A 20,495-nucleotide genomic window follows, 5' to 3' on the forward strand; every position below is an offset into this window, starting at 1 on the left:
CTCGTTTTATAGGAAAGATATGTAACTTCTCTTATATAGTGCATTAAATTTTGTACAATGTTTTATGAATGAAATATGCCATCGTCATAATGCCGATGGCCGTCACAGCATTCAACGTGTTAATGATAATGAGAGTGAGAATCGAATGAAACTACTGGAATTCGCAAGCACGTCCTCTGAAAGTCGTTATCAAACTGATTAACAAGCTTTGATTAAGGTAAACCCACGTGTCGGTATAGCGCTTAATAACATGACTCAGCTCCGAAAGACACAATACATTACATACTAGATATATCGTGAATTTTGTGCATAACAGTCCGCAGTTAATGAATATGAATTTCTGCCACCGCACGTATCTGCGAACAGCTTTGGAATAGAAATTTAATAGAAGCGCGCACTCGCATATTAGCACATTATGTGTAAACGGAAATAACAATGATTATAAAACGCGTAAAAGCTGCGGGTAAAACGAATAACGCTTTGAGAGAGATATTTATTACCTCGCGTAATTTCGAAATATTTGTCTCGCTTTAATAATCACGTAAGTTCGAAGTACGAAGTGTTTAGTGACGCGCGCACAAATTATTTATCTCCAAAAACGTATTTAATTTATTACGAGAGAAGATACATATAAATATATAATTTAATGAGATTACACACGTACACAAATATTTATAGATCTTAAGTATAATATTTCCCTAGAACGGAGAAATGCTCCGCGATCAAACAGATTAGACTGGAAAATCCTATATCAATGATAACTGCGATAAGGAAAACATCGTTTTTAATCCGCGATGTTCACGTCTCATCCCTCGCTCGACATTATCGTACCCTATATCGCGAAGAAGAAATCGCGTCTTCGTATTTCAAGAATTCCGACTCAAAGGCGGCCTTATTTTCTCGTTAAAGAACGATTTAACGAGAAACGAAATTAAGGGTCGCGCTTCTTGCCTCAGAGGCAAGCCCCTGCGTCTGTCTATCCACTTTTCCAGGGCGCACTTCGGTGTTTTCTTAGCACACTTCATCACCTTTAACCGCGTCGGAAACCGCAATAGCGTTTGGCAGCAGACTTTGGTGCCAAAGGTGATTCAATGGTTTCTCATTAAGTTTCTGTCTTATTCTCTGTTCGTCTCCCCTTGCTTTTTCTTGTTTCATCGCTGTAATTTACGCAACAATCATTACTTTGGGGGACAGACGTAAAGAAATTACGGATTTCGCATTACATGTACAACTTCGTTATCCAATTACATTATAACAGATAAATTTGACTTTTTTTTTCCTGCGTTATGGACATTAATTTCTACACGAGCATAATTATCATATTATAGCGAGTATAATGAATAATGTATTTTCACTATAATATCACATAGGATTTTAAAAAAATGTTAATCGTTTAACGTTCTTGTCTTGATTTTTGTAATAATATTCCAAATTATATAATTAGCATAAAAAAGATTAATTTCAAATTTATATATATTTCAAATATATATATATATATATATATATACATCTATTTTTGAAGATTACATGATTTGGAAAATTTAAATGTAATTTGAAATTGTACAAATTTCTTTTAAGATTCGTATACGTTTATACATTTATATAATATATGTATATTATATGTGCACACACACACACACACACACACACCGGAGCCGAGTACGAGATATTTCGCGGAGAAAAAAACGCAAATTAAAGTGTACTATTGTAATATTAATGTACGTGGTGCTTAACTCTGCGTTTACTGCAACTAAATAATTAATGCGGTTCTCATTTGTTAGATTTGTATGTGTTGAAAAATATTTAGATCTGTGTATAATTAATAACGCTTTTCCTTTATTAACGTCTGAATAATTACATCTATTTTTGAAGACTACATGATTTGGAAAATTTAAATTAAATTTGTAATTATATAAATTTCTTTTAAGATTCGTTTACGTTTATACATTCATATAGCATATATCATATATCATATATTATATATGAATGTATAAACGTAAACGAATCTTAAAAAAAATTTATATAATTACAAATTACATTTAAATTTTCCAAATCATGTAATCTTCAAAAATAGATGTAATTATTCAAACGTTAATAAAAAAAAAGCGTTATTAATTATACACAGATCTAAATATTTTTCAACACATACAAATTTAATAAATGAGAACCGCATTAATTATTTAGTTGCAGTAAACGCAGAGTTAAGTACCACGTACATTAATATTACAATAGTACACTTTGATTTGCGTTTCTTTCTCCGCGAAATATCTCGTACGCGACTCCGGTATACGACGAGTGTAAAACGAATATTCTGTTATATATATAGGCGTATTATGCAACGCGTACTATCATGGGATACGATTGCGCGAATAGGAATACGGTAACTTTTATTGTGCAAACCGTCATAAATTCCCGCAAAATTTCATTTCCAAACTGCACCTTCCTTCCTCCACCTCTCAGCTGTATCTGCATTTCGTAGCGAACCGCGACGGAGAATCGCGGGTAAATCGAGCATCGAGAACAAAACTATTTCACGTCTCGAGGCGCGCGGGAAGAAGTTAATAATCGGACTTGGCCATTTCCGTCAAGGTATTTCGATCAAGCGAGATCTTACACGAGATAACATTGCCGATTGTTCAATGCGCTACTTCAGACGGTTGTCGCAAAGCTAAGGGAAAAAACCTCCCCTTGTCTTTCCGGTAGGTAGAGAATGCGCGACGTTCGAGAAACGGTTAAGAGTACATGACGTTCGAACGACCCTATCTATCCGATGGAAAGCTCCTCTCAATAGGGAATAATAAACTTTTACTGCAAACTATTTCAATGAAATTCACGCTGGATGTAGGTTTTCTATAACGGCGAGGAGGAACGCGACGACAAAACGGCGCTATAACTATCTCCGATTTGATCGCAATTTCATTGAGACGAAATTGTCGCGATGCGACTAAAAGTCGTCAAAAAAGAGAAAAAAAAAAAAACAAATTGCAATTGAAGTTATTTGTGATGCGACATAAATTATTTTTTAATCTTTGAATTAATTCTGTTATTCTACTTTTTTATCTGCATTTTGTATATGTAATGCGAAATGAAGCGTAATCTGTTTTCAAACAAAAATCGTGCAGCGCGCAATATCGCTAACAAGAGAGATGTTATTTTTATGCCGTATCATAATTTTCAATACAAATACAAATATTTGATGGGGATGTAATGTACAAATATCAACATTCGCACAACTGATACGCGCGAATCGATTTGTTCGCGCCCTCTGACAAATCTTTCAGATAAGAAAAATGTTCGGCAAGTCGAACAGTTCGAACATGAAACTCGTAAGGATTTACCTGAAATAAAGTTAGAGTTTATTGGTTTACTGAAGTAAACGGAAAAGGACTTGTGCGAAAACGTGCTCAATAATCCGTGCCGCGAGATTATCTGGGAGCTGGCAGCATTTCTTTTTCGACGTATTTTTACTCTCGCAGCTTCGCGCGGGAAATCACGATGGAATTTTAACAAGTTACAGCTCGTGCTCGGGTAGCTTGCTCGGAAAATGCACAAAGACTTATGAAAGTCATGAGTTTCCTCTCTCGGAGTAAGCATTGTGTCGTTCTTCCGCCTCGTTCCACGACAAGTATTATGTACCAAGAGGTAAACACAAGATGTGAACATACCTGCATTAAACATCGATATCGATAAAAATCTTGTACAAATATTGGTAAAAATCTGGGTTGCTGCTTTAACGCAGATTTACGCTTGAAAAATCGAGATGAGAAATAATCGATTTTTAATTACGTCAATACAACGACAGAATCGTAATTTGAAAGTTTTCGTCATTTCTTCTCTGTTTTTTCTCGACTAATAAACTCCTTTCCCTCTGACATTTCTAAACTAAAGTAGCGACCGTAATTACAACATTTCATAAGCAAGAATGAAAATTGAATAAACAAAGGGAAGACAAGAAAATCAGTACAGTTAAAAAGGGGAAAAAAATGTTATTAATATTTCCTTTTTTTTAATTTTTTATTGCAAAATCTCCTGATACTCTTGCCGTGCATTAAAATATTAATAAATATTATAAATTGAAGGGGTTCTCTTTAGATGTTATTTTTATTTATCGCGCAGAAAAATTTCAACTCTCCGCTTCAGCGATGCGGATATTAGTCATTTCCTCGCAAATTCTATATTCCTGTAAAACTGTAAGCAGCCTCGGTTTCGAAGTCGTCATATTTCAGGATTTAATCCTACAGAAAATATATTAGCGCTGCAACGTCGTGCGATAAATCAGGCAATAAAGGAAAGCTCGACGAAGAAAAGAGGTTGGATAAAAAGAAAATAACAGGGCGGAGAAAGTGATCTTCATTATTTTTAAAAGCACTCCAGAGGCAAGGCTAGAAACCGCTGAGGGTGTCGCGTGACGTAATATATATATTATACGTGTATGTGTGCGCGTGTGTATAAGCCACCCCTCGGTGACGGTATCGCGGAAGGGGTGGACTGCGGCAAAAAATACTCGGCTAATATTTCTAATATTCCTACCCCGATTCTCTCGGGTTGGGGTTTGCGCGCACGATGGCGGATTCACTTTGCGCTCGGCTGGAGAAGGAGAAAACGACCGCGGGGCCAATCGAGGCTGGACGGCGACGACGACGACGACCGAAGCTGGAAAGTTTTGCATGAAATTAACGTAGGAAAAATTACTGCTATTACCGGCGGTCTTTCCCCGTACGTGCACGGTACGGTAAGTCGGACGGAAGTGGTAAAAGCGAGGACCGTGGCGCACCGAGAAGGGTGAGAAGGTGAGCGGTCGAGCTATAATTATAAGTGTGGCCGTGACTAATTCAATTTTCTCCATCTGGTAGCGATTTGCAGGGGTAGAATAACTATGGAGAAGAGAGAGAGAGAGAGAGAGAGAGAGAGAAAACGCGTTGGATAATAGCCGCAGGAAGTGTCGTCTGGTACCACAGTAAGATAGGTAGTAAAGGTATAAGAGAAAAGAGACGAAGGCAGAGCAGAGTGCCTTCCAGAACGCATAGGAGTAACACAGTTGGCTGGGTAAATAAGTTCCGTTTAAATGTAATATTCTGTTAAATTGTATGCCTCGGAGTTACCACCACCGCCATCATCCTCGTCGTCGAAATCCGATACGCACACACTTGCCAGGTCGATACAACGTCGGTTACTTAACGTTTACCAACTATTCGCCACTTGCTCCTTTTCTCAGATTCTTCTCTCTTTCTCTTTATTTTCTCGCCCTTTTTCCTCCCTCTATTTCTTTCTCATTTTCAGACCGCTGTCAGAAATTTCGACAGGCAGAATATACACTGTGGAAACGGCGGAGACACCGTTTGCCACGACGATAAAGAAACGAGAACTTCATTCCTGGATCTCACGCGTCTCTCTTACGTTCGTTGACTCGTCGTATTTTATTCCCGACGCTTCTCTCGCCTCTCTCAAACGCGTATCTCTCTCTCTCTCTCTCTCTCTCTTTCTACCAAAATGTGCCTCGTGCATATTCCGTGGCAAACGCGAAGCCGCGAGCTACGCGACGAGAAGGAAATTATTTTATTTCGCACTTCGAAATATCACCCCCGCACGGACTCATTCATATTCATGCCCGCGCCTGAGCACTTCGTCTCCGAAATGTGCCGCGCTGGTGGTCGTGCTGGTTAGTTTAAGATTCAAGCACGATCTTCTTATTCGGCCTAACTCCGTCCCTTATTCCCTTATCGCCTTTGATTTTGTCGCTTAACGAGGACAAATATTACTTGCAATATGGAACGTTCGATTCGCGCAATTTTTGAAATATTCTTCACATTTTCTACGTCATATTTTTTTCTTCGTGTAACGATACAGTGTAAATTATCGTTGCACGATCGAAATAAATTTAGCGTTAAATTGGGATTTTTATATTTTCAACCCGTATCATTGCGGTACGATTTCATATTCATTAATTTTAAAGATCATTAACAGATGTACAATTTTAATTAGAAACAGGCATCGCAATTTTAATTATTTAATTAATTTTCACAAATATATATATATATATATATATATATATAATTTGTCACAGTAGCGGTGTTTAGGAATCGCATCTGTTAATTTTGTTTATTGTCTGATTTGCATCGTCATTCGAATATCGGCGAAATGACAATTGCGGTTCATTCCCACAAATTACAACCGGATCTTATTCAGCTCTTATTCAGAGTGCAAGGTCTAATTACGAATTTGATTGTCTCACGACGAGTAAACTCTCTACAAATAATGCCATCTCCTTGGTTTATCTAAACAACCCCCAACTTCCCACATTGCCCGCTTAACGCAAGCGACTCGGTTGATTAGGGTGCAAACGAACCGTAAGCATTAAATTATTCATCATCCGTTCTACAGTCGTGACGGTTAATTAACAGTCTAGTTGGTATCCGATTAGTTTACGTTATTAATGCGATATGATTAAAACTTTTTTGGGTCGCGCGCTGTAAAGTGAATTCGCTTCACCTCGCTTGAAATTCGATAACGGCAACTACACGAAGTTATTTCAGTCCCTGTCCTCATTATTATACGCTAGATATGTCAAAATATTATTTATTAAATTCTGATAATCAATTGTGATCTCAGTTGCAACGAAAAAATAAATAAATGTCGAAATATTATATAAAACATTGAATTTTTGACAAGTAACTATAGGTACATACAATAATATCTTGTAACGTCACTACTTCACACAATATTTCAAAGCAATTAATAAATAATGTACAGTTACTTGACACGGAATATGCTTTATATGATTTTTTACCTCAAAATTCTCGTTATCGTCAAACATCTTGAAATAAAATATCCTGTACATCGATTTCGGCTAACAAATAATTTACAGACCTACAGATCCAGCATACATGCAACACCAGCATACCATGCACCGTTATTTCTATCAATTGCGACAATAATTATGTACAACGGAGCGAACATTTATATTAAAGCTCTCGCGAGAAATCTAACGTGGGGCGAAATATCGCGAAGAGAAGTCGACTTGGAGCGAAGTGTAAGGGTTGTCGCTCCTTTTCTCGAGGAATTGGTCAGATCGTAAGATTTCCCGAGTGCCCATGTTACCGATTAGCCTCAACGCACAGGAGGGTCGAGGGATCCGGGAGATTTCTCTTCGTCGGGGAAACAGCTGGAGTGGGAAATCGGACGGGAAGGAAGGAAGGAAGGAAGGAAGGAAGGAAGGAAACATCGAACGCGGGCGTAACGCGATAGACTCCTCTCTAGGAGCACAAGGAAGGAGTTGCAGGGTGAGTCAAGTCGGGCGGCGTAACACCATTGTGTGACGAATGATTCGCGCGTGTTCCATCGAAGACCATCGACGATGCCGGTATACCTTCTGTCCCGAAGCCGGCGAGGCATCCCGGAATCACGGGTGTCGGCGATATCGATCGGACGCGAAAACGGGCAAATATAGAGTAGGGGATGCGAGAGAGGAGAAACCTGGGAGGAAGGGCCACTTAGAGAAGCATTGCATACCGAAATTTTCTCTCTCGGCGCGGAAATTTTCGTCGCGGATTTTTGCGAACAAAAAGACGAACACTGAAAATCCTCCGACGAGAAAGACGAGGATGCGGAGAACCGGTAGATAGTAGTGATAGCGCGGGACGATATGGGGTGGGCCAGAAAGAGGGAGAGAGAGAGAGAGAGAGGGTAGATGGACGGAGACGGCGGAGATTTCATCCGGCTTTTGTGACGCGGCTGGGATATATTTTTATCTGACGTCGGGATTCGACGACTCTCTGTGCGTTCGAACCGGGCGTGCTCGTCTGATATCGACCCATAAGACATATGCAAATGGTTATTAACCTATATAAGCCGAGACGCTTCCTTTTGATTCGCGGAACCCTACTGGGATTTTGTGTTGCTGTTAATCATGGGACTACATTGAAATTTCGAGCTTGTCGATACGCTCCGGTATATACTATATGTATAGGTACCTAAATATGGGGCATCGGTGTAAAATATACGAAAATGTAACACGCTTGCAGCTGCGATATTAAAAAATCATATTAGAAGTGATGAATAGAGTTTTTAAATATTTGACATTTTTTATATACGGATATTGTTGGCTCTCTCAAAAATTTGATATTCAAATTATATATTTAAAACAAAAGCACATGTACTGTTCTATTTTTATAATATATAAATTATAAAAAATATGAGCATGACTTTTATAACTACATTTTGTAGTTTTATTATTCATGAATCATTTTTATCAATATTTAAATTGCAAATGAATGATAATGGCTGATAACTAAGAAAATGCAGCATAAAAATGATTAAAATCAATTAATATGTTTACATTGCATGTTTAAATTGCATATAAATTATAATACAAATAACAATAAACTCTCTTTCTATGTTATTCTGAGCAAAAAATAATACGGAAAATATATAATCTCCTACTTATTAAACTATTGCCTTGCACTGAAATTATGCATATACGTGTTGCTTATTAAACGTATACAATCACGAATTTGCTCATAAAATAATGAACGATTACATTCCATTTTTTACTTCCTCATTGTTTGATGTGCGCTATCCGCCGAGTAATACGCTTGTTATTCGCATTATGTGATAATACGATTTAATATAAAGCATGCGCGTTGTCGGCTTATCCTTTTCTCGTAAACATATATCGATACGCGACGTGAAAAAAGTCGTGCAAGTGTGAAAATCCATTGCTAGGCGACGGCACAATACGAGAGAGTAGAGAGAAGGGGAAGTTATTTTCGATAAAGATTATACACATATAAAAACAATCTGCGTCCGATACGGCGATAAGCCCGCAGCGGGCTTTATCGTCCCGATGTAATATCGAAAAGAGCTCGAGATGTCGGCGTTCTACGGATAAGAATCGAATTGCGGCAGAGGGTGGGAAAAGTTATTTTACAAGCAAGTGGATACGCCGAGGCGCGAAACGGACCATTTCATGAGGTGCCCGCGATCTCACGTACATGTACGATATATATATATATATATATGTACACACAACACGTGCATACACATGCGATGTCGTTAACGTAACAGCGAAAGCTGCGCGCCCGTTGTGCTTCGTAGTTTATTTTAGCCTTTAACGCAAACACAACAAGGACGATAATGTTCCGGTCCCAGTTGACACTCGCGCAATGCGCAGAGCTAGTACGATTTTCGACATCGAGTGTGTTCTCGTAACATCCCGCGGGATCGACTAGCCGCTTTTGCTAGTGATTTCCGGCTGGATTGCGCTCATCAACCTATGCCTCATTGTTATTGTAACTGTCCGATAATGATGCATTATGCGTACCGTGATGGTGGTTCGACGCTCCCAGTATATTCCTCTCTATTCGCCCTGCAACATGAAAGAGAACACAACAGATGTTAGATAGATCGAAAATCTGTCAATCATATCAACCGCGTAAATTTAAATAAAACAATTTGGTAAGGAATTTTATTCCCCTCCGTCTACCAACTACTGCGCTCAAATTGATTATTTTTTTTCCGTATTGACGTCGATATTCGGTTACCAATAGTTTATATGAAAAATATTCGCATATTCAGATTGTTTCAGGTATTACTCAAAGTTAATTAATTCTTGCATGCCTTTCGGTTGTTTGCACGGGGTTTTTATTGTGACAATGATACATCAACGTGAAACAAGATCAGAAACCGTAGAGTGTATCAAAGAGCGTATAGCAATGTAAAAAACACATATCGAAAATCCGATTAAATAAAAAAAATATCCATGAATCAGTTTAATCAAAATCAATTAAATCGAAACCCGTAGAGTTTCGAATACCTTCATATTATTCATAAACTTGATTAATAGAGACGAATATTCCGGCAACTGAGGTACTTATTTTGTTATGATAGCATATTGCGTTGGCCGATGTCTAAAAAATTTTTTTGCAAAATTGAAAAATAATTGAATCTGTTCTATATATTTTATAACAAAAATTTCATATAATCGATATATCATAAAATTAAAAAATCAATTATATATTTCGTTATACAAATGTACTGTCAAAAAGAAATATATATATTTCTTTTTAACAGTGCGAAATATGGGTAATAAGTGCCGATTTATCTTGTCAGCGTGGCAGCTTACTGTAGAATGATTGTTACGAATTGCTCGACTGTCAATTTTATTTTTAACTAATCTATACAGAAAACTTATGAACGTTCTAAATCTTATTTTCAAGATTAAAATAAATTTTACGCTCGAATTGTGTATATATATAGATATATGTATATATATATAAATATATATATATATATATTTTTTTTTTTAACTAATCTATACAGAAAACTTATGAACGTTTTAAATCTTATTTTCAGGATTAAAATAAATTTTACGCTCGAATTGTGTGTGTATATAAATATATATATATATATACATACACATACATATATCTATATATATACACAATTCGAGCGTAAAATGTATTTTAATCCTGAAAATAAGATTTAAAACGTTCATAAGTTTTCTGTATAGATTAGTTAAAAATAAAATTGACAGTTGAGCAATTCGTAATAATCATTCTACAGTAAGCTGCCACGCTGACAAGATAAATCAGCACTTATTAACCATATTTTGTTCACAAATCTGTCACTTTGTAAAACAATACCAGTAGATTTACATGCGAGATGGTGCATCGAAGTGACAAGTGACACAGGATGAACACCACCAGGAGCATCGTTTATGCCGTTCACAAGTGACGCGCGTCACTTTGAAAGCACGACTTATATGAGACATTTATTTCCTTATCATACTCTGAAAGGGAGAGAGGAGAAAAGTATCCGTTAATATATTATTGTTTGGAAAGAAATTATACATCTAAAAATAGTAAAGTAAAAAGTTTAATGATATAATTTTAAAGATTTATTATATTATAATTACTAATATTTATTAACAGAAATATGTTGTTTTAGTGATAAGGAAACAAATATAATTATAATAAAACAATCGAACCGAATTCTGACCAGTATAAAATTCCAACGCATTATTTAAAATACATGTGACATTTTTATTTTACTATAGTTAAAAGATAACTCGAAACATTTTCTCTCACTTTCTACATTAAATCCATTCAGCATAACAATGAATATGTAAAAATTTTTCCACAATAGATAACCTATGGTTAAGTTAGAACGAAGTTTTAAACATATAACAGATATATTTGATTATTCTTCATCTAGATGTATAATATATATTTATCATTGTGTTAATAAATATGTCGATAGTAATTTTATATATAATTATTTTTCTCTAATTGAAAGTAAAAGACAAAGCTTTCTCTGTCGAATCAAAAATGTTTTAAAAGCGTTTAATTCAGGAAGAGATAGAAAAATATTTGTTATTATTCTGTTTCTCTAATTGCAGATTTTTGTCTTTGATCATTAGTAGAAATGATGATAATCTAATGAATGCAAAACCGTGTGTTTCTTTCAAAAATGATTTCATATTTGTCTTTAAGTTATCTGAATTTATAAATTTATTTATAAAAAATATAGACAAATTGTATATTGTATATTTAAAAGATGAAATATAGTTTACAGACAATACTGCTAAATGGTGATTGCTAAATGAATAAAATATAAAACTGTCGTATTGTATATTTACGATGCAGATCGATTCAGTACGAATCATTACGAGTTTTGTGCATGGCAATGTGTGATAGCGCGTTGATATTTTCCGACGAATTCGAGGTGACGAAACTATCTAAACTTGGAGATTATGACAACCGTTTGTCGCGAGTTTAACGATGTTCAGTGACGGCGCTTCCCCAATAGTTATATAACTTCGTGCGTCTCATAAATGCGAGCCACGGAGCAACTTGAGGATAATTACATTCGCAGATGACAGAGGGTAAAATTACTTGCATTATAAGCATGAGAGTAGTAGATTACACGAGGGAAATGTGAATTTGTAAAAGCCAATATATAAACGCATGTTTTGTGTCTTGCACGCAAGTGAAAATTTCAGATAATTACGAGTCTCGGGAGCAATTGCTTTGAGTCAACAATAAATTAATAACAAACGTAAAACTATCGAACATGTTTCATTCTTATTTAAAGTTAATTTCACGTAAAAATAATTTATGGTAGTTTCCGTGACATATTTTTCACAATAAATGCACATGCATTTTTTTAAAATAAACGTGTAACATGAGAAAACATTCATTAGAGTTACAAAGCAAATGAAAATGTGTTTGCATCTAATTTATATATCTTTTATTAAAACGTCATTTGCTTTTATATTTTTACCATATATGTGTGCAACATATATATGTATATATACGTATACATTTCAAATATCTTTATAATATATTTTGCATGAAAACTTTTCTGACTAGATATTAATTCCTAAAACAAAACAAAAATCGTAGCACAATTAATCACAGTAACAATTTATTTCAATTGTACGATATTTTTGCGAAATATTTTCGTAATTTCCTCACATTTTCTGATTTTTTTATCGCAAACTTAAATAACCAACTTCCATTGACCGCGATTGCTGTTTTATTCAAGCTTTGGCTAACAGTATGTTGCTAAAGAAGGTTTCATTGTGCAGTTTGGAGCCATTGTGCGTTGCTCTTTTTCCCTCTTCTCTCTCACTCAGCTGCTACAGCCACACCACTACGTAATTGCGCAACTGCATTTTCTGCGCCATGGCGCCGGCACGATTTCGAGCGGCCGCATTTATTTAGGACGCGGTCTCTCCTCATCACGGTGTGTGATATCGCGTGCGTCCGTGGGGTAAGATTAATGGACCAATCTTGGCGCTGGGCACGGTTACGCGCAATCAGGAGACAGCTTTTCGGAGCTTTGGCCTTTCATCGTGATAGTATTGCAGATACATACCATAGTTACCCAACATGGCTCGCTTACGCTCAAACTATTCAAGTCTCGGATATTTACTTTACGTTCCACCATGTAAGCTCCGTGAAACGTAACACGCTTTACACAGTTTCGTATAGTGTGATGCAGTCACAGGGTAATGCGTTGTCGTATGTATATATACGAAGCGAATGAAACGAGTATTATTGCCGCGCATAAAGTCTGCAAATTTTTTACGACGCGAGATTATCATTTCGCTCGATGTTTGAACAACGCGAACGCACCGTTTATTGACAGAGAGAGGATTCGAGGCAGTTAATATAGCGTGATGCGGCTTTCCATTTTCTATATAAGCACGAAGAATTGCAAAAAAAACTGTTGATAGAGATCAGTCATCGAACAATGTAATATTTGTTACACGGGATCACTTGGGAATGAAACCGATTTGTCTTTCCTTCTAGATTCGTCTTTGAAAGGTCAAACTGTCGGGAACTATTTATCAAGTAACCGGAATACCAGAAGGAGCACTGAAAAAAAAAGGAAAGAAATCGCGAGAAAGAATAATGAGCCCAGTTGAAAAATCGAGGCACTTCACCAAATTATTGCTGTTCTCTCTTCGTGTTAAGTTCTTTTTATTGTGCTGCTGCAAAATGTCATCATTTATTTACCTTTGTAAAATCACGTCTTTCACATTAGACTTATCTTAATAATCATCATATTTCTTTGTGCAACACGATTTGATTATTATGCAAAAAAAAGTCTAAAACAAATACAAATCGTGACGGACAGTTTAATTGTTAATATTACATATGCGGATTGCGCAAAAATTTATATATGCATCAGTTGCAACATTATAAATGTATGCGACATGAATATAAATAGAAATACATAGTTATCATCAGAGCGTCACAATGAATATAATATTTCATTAGCAAAGGGATTTGCATAATTAATATTTTTTTCATTTAGGAACGACAAATAGTCTTTCATTGTTACGGTTATCCAATTAAATAAATGAAAGCTGAGACAGAATAAGAGGTAAAGGTAGATTACACGCCTTTGTAATTCAACGGTATTATTTCATAGTGAACATTATCTTGCTATGTCCAACCGTAGAACACTTTTGATTGGATTAACTTCATTGTTCGAAATCCAAGCGTATGACGTTACGTATCTGTATGGTAGTAATATATTTCCATATTTCTCACACGCATCTTCCTCCAACTACACATCTCTACATCTCATTTTCCATTACAGAACACGCGCTGACTTACGACGGATAATGCAAGTCATAGTCTGCTTAACATAATTTTGTGCACATTGATTATTCACTTTGTCCCGCCCAATGGTTCTCGACCGCATGTAAATTCCCGATGGATCGTGAGTCCCCAAGCAGCACTAGGAAGTTGCACGACGAAGTAAGGTACGGTGCCTAATACAGCTTCATGCACCCAAAGGAGTGTTTTACCCAAGTTGGTTCGTTCCGGTCTGTCGCCACTTTTCCGATAGGCTCTTTAACTAATTCAAGCGACGGCGCCGTAACAACTGAGATAAAATTCAGCAGAGAATTAAAAAGGCAAAGGCCCCGGAGAGGCGGAATGTTCAACTCGCGCGCATCTCTTGAATATTAAATCGATGAACATCTACCCCGTTAAAACTCGAATTAATTACAAATTAATTATAAATGGCAGAAGCAAAAAAAGAGATACGAGAAAACGGAATTTCTGAGAAATAAATATCATATTTTTCTATATAATCGACATCTACAACAAGTTAAGTATATTATATTTTCTCTTGTTTTTTAACAATGTTTCTTATTTCCTATAATTACAAGCTCGAATAAACTTTCGATGATACTGTATACCTTAACATATTATGCTAATTCAATTTTTAAATTTAATTAATATTTTATCAGTTATCGGGAAATGAGTTAAAATCGCATGGGTTCGCAATGATTTTAAAGATATATACGAATATTGAGAAATGAAAGATATTACAGAAACCTGCACAGAAATAAATTTCATTTTACACTCAACCGTGTTAATCCTTTTCTCTTTATGCACTGCCTAGCTCTTTCTTCTCGTAGAGAAGAAGGAGAAAGGTGTAACTTGCGAACAGAGGTAACGCGAAGACCGAATGGAGGATGGAAGGGAAGGTGAAGAGGTACAACGAGGTCAGGAAAACGGCGCGATGGAAAGGGAAAGGGAATGGGATCTGCAGAAATAAAAGGACCAACTCGGAGGTACCGACAAGTTGAAAAACTAGATAAAATTGGATCTCGGTGCTGTCTTCATCCGCGAAAGCGCAGAAGTGGCAATCGCGCAGCAAATTAAGCGGGACCATCGTAAAAGAACGAAAATGGTTATGCCCAGCCCTAAACTTCCTCTGTCTTACAGTCATCTTTCTCCCCTATTTTTCCAACTTTTTGCGCTCCTATTAAATAATAGATGAATCAAAGTAATGCGCCTTTCTCTGCAGTGAAGCATAGTTCGCTTCAAGCTAGAGGCAAGTTTCTAAAACCTCTCTCCTACCTTCAACTATTCTGTAAGCTTAGAATTATAAGGTATCGGCTTAGTACATTAAAAGCTTTATCTTTCACAAATTTGGCTGCAATAAAGCATTTTATATTTATATTAATGTATTTAAATAAATTTATTATTAGAGAGCATAAAAAAATATTAAAATCAGTTTTATAAAATTATTGAAAAATAAAATCTGATAAACCTGATATTAAATGGAAGTAATCTTTACGCATATATATGCATGCGTGTATATGTGTGCGTAATATCAAATTTTCTGAAACTATAAAAAGAATACTATCAAATAAAGGTACAAGTATCATGTGCACTAAAAAAGTATATATAATAGTTCATAGCTAAAATAAAGCAACAGCAAATTTTATTGTGTAATTTAATCAATATTAAATGTATTTATAATAAAATAAAATATAAAAAATATGAAAATAATATTATTTAAAAATGTATTTAAATGTAAAATAAAATGTTTAAATTTAACAAAAATAAATAATAAAAGCCAAAAAGTCTAAATTTATTTAGAATCATCGTTTTCTCGTCATTTTAACTTTCCACGAATTATTTTGATATTTTATCGATATTTTAAATTGTAATAATACAAATTTTAACAGTAAAATAAAGCCTCTCTTTCTTTCTCTCTTTTTCTACAAAAAAGCTTCACCAAGAGTGTAAATGACACGTTAATTACTGTTCCGCGTGGATTCAATAAAATACTCATTATGACCTCATCCAAACAAAATTATTCGCGCGCCTCTTTTATACGAGTCATATATTTTGCGCGCTAAATAAAATATAGGTCAAAGTATATCTCTCGTCTCGTGCCCTCCATCGCTTGGCCCGGAGTCAGCATAAGTTTCCAACTTCGTAGCGAAGAAAGCCCCTTGCGGCAAGTTGCGTACCCGCAGAATCTCGTGAACAGACTCAGCGCATGCCAACCACGAAGGAAGAGTAAGGCGATGGTATGTCTTGGACCGCGGCATTCTCTCTCTTATCCCGAACACGTACCAGCACGCGCGCAAGCTCTTACGTATAACGCCACGAGATGTGTAGTCGAGCGCAAGTGTTTCCTCGTAGGATGAAATGTTAATAGCGACGGAGGATGTGCGTGCACACGCTTGCCAAAATGCAACTTTTCGGGGCAGTAACACCCGGCATCGCGGCGTTCGCGCATTCTTTTTACACGGTTCGGCGAATACCTCGCGTTTTCTTGCGAGCGCACGAAACGAAGTGTCTCGAATTCTCCCTCGGAGAAACGGCGTTAACAGCGTTGAGCGCAGCCCGCACTCTTCATTTTTTTGCTAACGAGAAGCTCGGGTGATTCATGGAAACCCGTAAATCAACCTGACTACTTGCTCCTTAAGGGAATAATTTCGGTCTCTTCTTGCCGAATGATTTATGAATTAATATCTTTCTTAAACCGCTGGTATATTCAGTCCGTGAGTAGTCAGTCTACAACTAAACGCTAAATCAAATAATTTGTTTTCTCGGCTAATTTAATTAGCCATTTCCTATTTAAAGTGCAGTAAATTATTTTTTATGTAATTTTGAAAAGTATAATTTTGAAGAAAAATTGTTTTTACACATTTTAATTTTTTACAATATATAATTAATATAATTAAATTACGGATATATTAAAACTATTACAATTTAACAATATCGACAGTTATTTTTTAACATGAGTATTATAATAATTTTTGTCACCTATTAATAATCTGTTTCTGTTTCCTATATGAAATTTCATTAATGCTGTCCGAAATAATTAAAATTTGTATTTAACGTAGCTTTGTCCATTTGATCATATTTTGACGGATTAGTAAATATACAAAAAGCACGCTTTATTTATCCTCACGTATTTTAATGGCAATATATGTGACATATTTTCCGATATCGAGTCTAACAATATAAGTTTTATTTATAACCATTATTATTTATGAAAAGTTCTGTGTTTATTATCCTTGACATGAAACCCCAGTAACCGCATAAATGATATCCATCCATGAACGTCTTTTGCCGAATACAATTATCACAATTATAATAATGTATAATAGTATTTGACGATGGGCTGGCTGCGTCGCCAAGTTAGCGTTAATTATATTACTTAATTATCTTATTACAAAGACAATTTGTAGAATATATATATATATATATATATATATATATATATATATATACAAATATATATATATGCATGCGCATCTCTACGCAGACAGCACAGTTAACTTCATTCCCATGAGGACGAAATACAAATAGCTCGGGGCTTCGCAACAGATTCGAAATATTCGCATATACATACATACAGCCTGTACCTACCTAAGCATTTCGCGTTATATCTATCTGTATAAGCTATCGGGGAAATCAACGTATTTAAAATCGGATGTTATGCTCGATTTTATGACGCGCGGGTATCAATCGACAAATACTGCAGCGCAAAAATCTGCAAAAAATCCCGGGGTTTCAGCGGAGAGACCATTCGTCTGTGTTAAAAAGGGATTCGCTGTCGATATCGGTGCATACATCACACACGTGATCGATGATGGCGATTCCAACGGATCGCTGCAGCCGGTTATTTCATGCGCAGATTGAGAGAGGAACATTGTTTCGGCTTAAAGATAACGCTTTGTTTCCGGTGCTTCGCGGTGAACAATGCACGCATGAAAATCGAATAAAGCGCATAAAAGCGCGCAGATAAGCGCTACGTGTGTGCTGGGCCAGGGCAAAAAAAAGCGCGGCTCAAGCAGCTTTCATATTTCATGACTGCCACTTGCGTCCATATTTTTCATTTTTACTCTCTATTCTCGCCCTTTTAATTACTGATAGCACGTGGGAGAAACCGCACACACAGCGCGCTGCTAGTGAGATCTGTAGCGGAGATTTGTAGCCCAACCGTGCCCAGGCCTTCGCGCGAAATTAAGTTTTACAAATTTACAGTTTATTATCCTGTTGCCGGATGTGCAATATACGAATAAAACGAATGAATAAATAATACGCGTGATAACATTATTTACATCTCTACTTGCGAATTTCGTCATATTTCGTCGATGTCATGTTTTGATTACGTCGGCATCATATTTGGAGAGAGAGAGAGAGAGAGAAAAGCAAAAAATTAAAAAAAATGTCACTCAAAAGGCTATCAAATGTAAATTCTATTATTTAGGTGAAAAAATTCGCGCCTATCCGTCAATTGTGCGCAACAGCCGTTGAAGTAACGTCTAATTACCGTAATTCGCGTATGTGATCATTTTCTAGAACATGTGGAACGGGCATATGTCGATTCGGCATGCGAATCGAATTAACGCCGCCGTCACGCTCCCGTCCGGAGGTCGCAAGCGAATTCGTACGTGTCGACGTACGCTAATTCGCGATCTACAAATCTTTCGCGCGGCAAAATGGGGTGACAGGGCGCGATTCGGCGGATCGATTATATTCGAGGGGTTTGGATGCGGCCGGCGACTCTCTTACGGTGTTTTATACGCGAGAACGCGGATTCGCGTCCGATGCTCCGTTCGACGACGATCGATACAACACGAAACAAAGTGTCGAACGTACACATTTCTCTATACGTTGCAATCCGAAGGGCAATTCAATTGCGGTGGTCGTCCCATACGGGCACCTGCAATATTCTCCGCGAACAATCGTCCTCCAGGGAACGTCAATGTATGCGCTCGCACGGCTCTCCCAATGACATTTACATTTATATTGACACGGCGCTCAATGGAATCTTGAACAACGGCCGGGATGCTTAAATGCATTTGCGACCGCAGCTTAACGACCGAACCCGAATTTTTCCGCGCTGCCGGATCGCGGAAATCCGCGAAATGGCACATGCGAGGAGCCCGGCAACGAAATGAGGATTCAACGCGATTAAGTTTTCGCGTTACGCCAACATACGGTGGACGTGTCAACTATTGTGTGTGATACGCTTTCGACAAATTTTGGTTGACAAAAAATTGATTTTTTATCTACAGCAAAATAATATTTCTCAAAAGGACGAAATTTTTTACATACTGTACGAATAGCAAGAATATTTTTATTCATATCGTGGTATTGTAATAACCATTTCCCCACGAATGAATAATAATAAATGTGATTATTGTATATTTTATAATTCAATTAATAACCTTATATTTAAGAATATCAATTCTTGTGTGAATATATTCAAATGTTTCTTCTAGTAATAAAAATAAAATATCGAATTTATATATAAATTGAATCTTTCCATATTGAATCTACGTATATACTAGATATATCTATCTATAATATATAAATTAAATCACATAATATTTTTTGCATACTGAGTGCAGAATGTATAAACTGTCATTCATAATTACAAAGAATATAATTATCAAATTTTTTGTGCACAATTTTTTGTGCTAAATACGATACTTAAAGATCAATACAATTATTATTAGAAAACAAATTGGATCGAAGTGAAGTTACAACTATTAATAATAATTCTCTACGTTTGACTTTTCTGTTGGATTCTTCCTGCGTAATATTAATATATAAAAAGAAAACTCCAGCTCGAAATAACATAAAGATAATATTATCCTATCTGTTGTCAGTAGTTTATAATGGGTAAAAAAGACTCAATGCGCAAATATACCTGTGTATTTATAAGTATACGTATAGGTAAAGTCAAATGTAGCGTAAAACCGACGAAGGAAGGAATCGATCGTTCTCGTGACGATGTACTCGACGATATAACGAGAATAAGAGAGAGAGAAAGAGATGTGATTTTATATCTTTGCGACTTTTTAATTCAGATAACAGAGGTATGTCGTTCAAGAGCAACGACCGCCCTCCTTAGGAAGGATCGCTCTCGAACGCGGAAAAGATTGCATCGCGATGGCTCGTTATGCGGCCGATATCCCGCGACTCGGGTACACTTCGTTCGCTTGCGCAAGAGCGGTAACCAAATTCACCTCACGTATTTCCTCGGTCCTTTAAGCGCGACCTCCGGAGACCACGGAGTCCTGCAATTTATTTGGAATGACGTTCTATTAAGACGGGATTCGGTTGCTTTTTACCGATCCCTATACCAACTTCCGGGGTAACACAGCGTGAGAGCTTTCGCCTCTCTCTTTCTCGCCCTCTCTCATGAAAGGCTAC

General features: G+C 36.5%; 1 protein-coding gene across 6 annotated transcripts in view; it reads right to left on the minus strand.

Annotated features, from left to right (window-relative positions):
- The window catches only part of LOC114940611 (Dpr-interacting protein kappa), a 178,376-nt gene that overhangs the window by 28,771 nt on the left and 129,110 nt on the right, over positions 1-20,495 (minus strand). For all 6 annotated transcript variants that reach the window (XR_014925894.1, XM_029315328.2, XM_029315329.2 and 3 more), the window contains exon 2: positions 9,320-9,364. Coding sequence is in view for 5 of the 6 variants with exons in the window: in XM_029315328.2 (XP_029171161.1) it covers positions 9,320-9,364 (45 nt within the window). In the remaining variant the exon portion in view is untranslated. The remainder of the gene's footprint in view (positions 1-9,319; positions 9,365-20,495) is intronic.

This window comes from Nylanderia fulva, unplaced genomic scaffold (genome assembly GCF_048542155.1).
Source record: "Nylanderia fulva isolate GAGA-0341 unplaced genomic scaffold, ASM4854215v1 Scaffold6, whole genome shotgun sequence".
Lineage (NCBI taxonomy): Eukaryota > Metazoa > Arthropoda > Insecta > Hymenoptera > Formicidae > Nylanderia > Nylanderia fulva.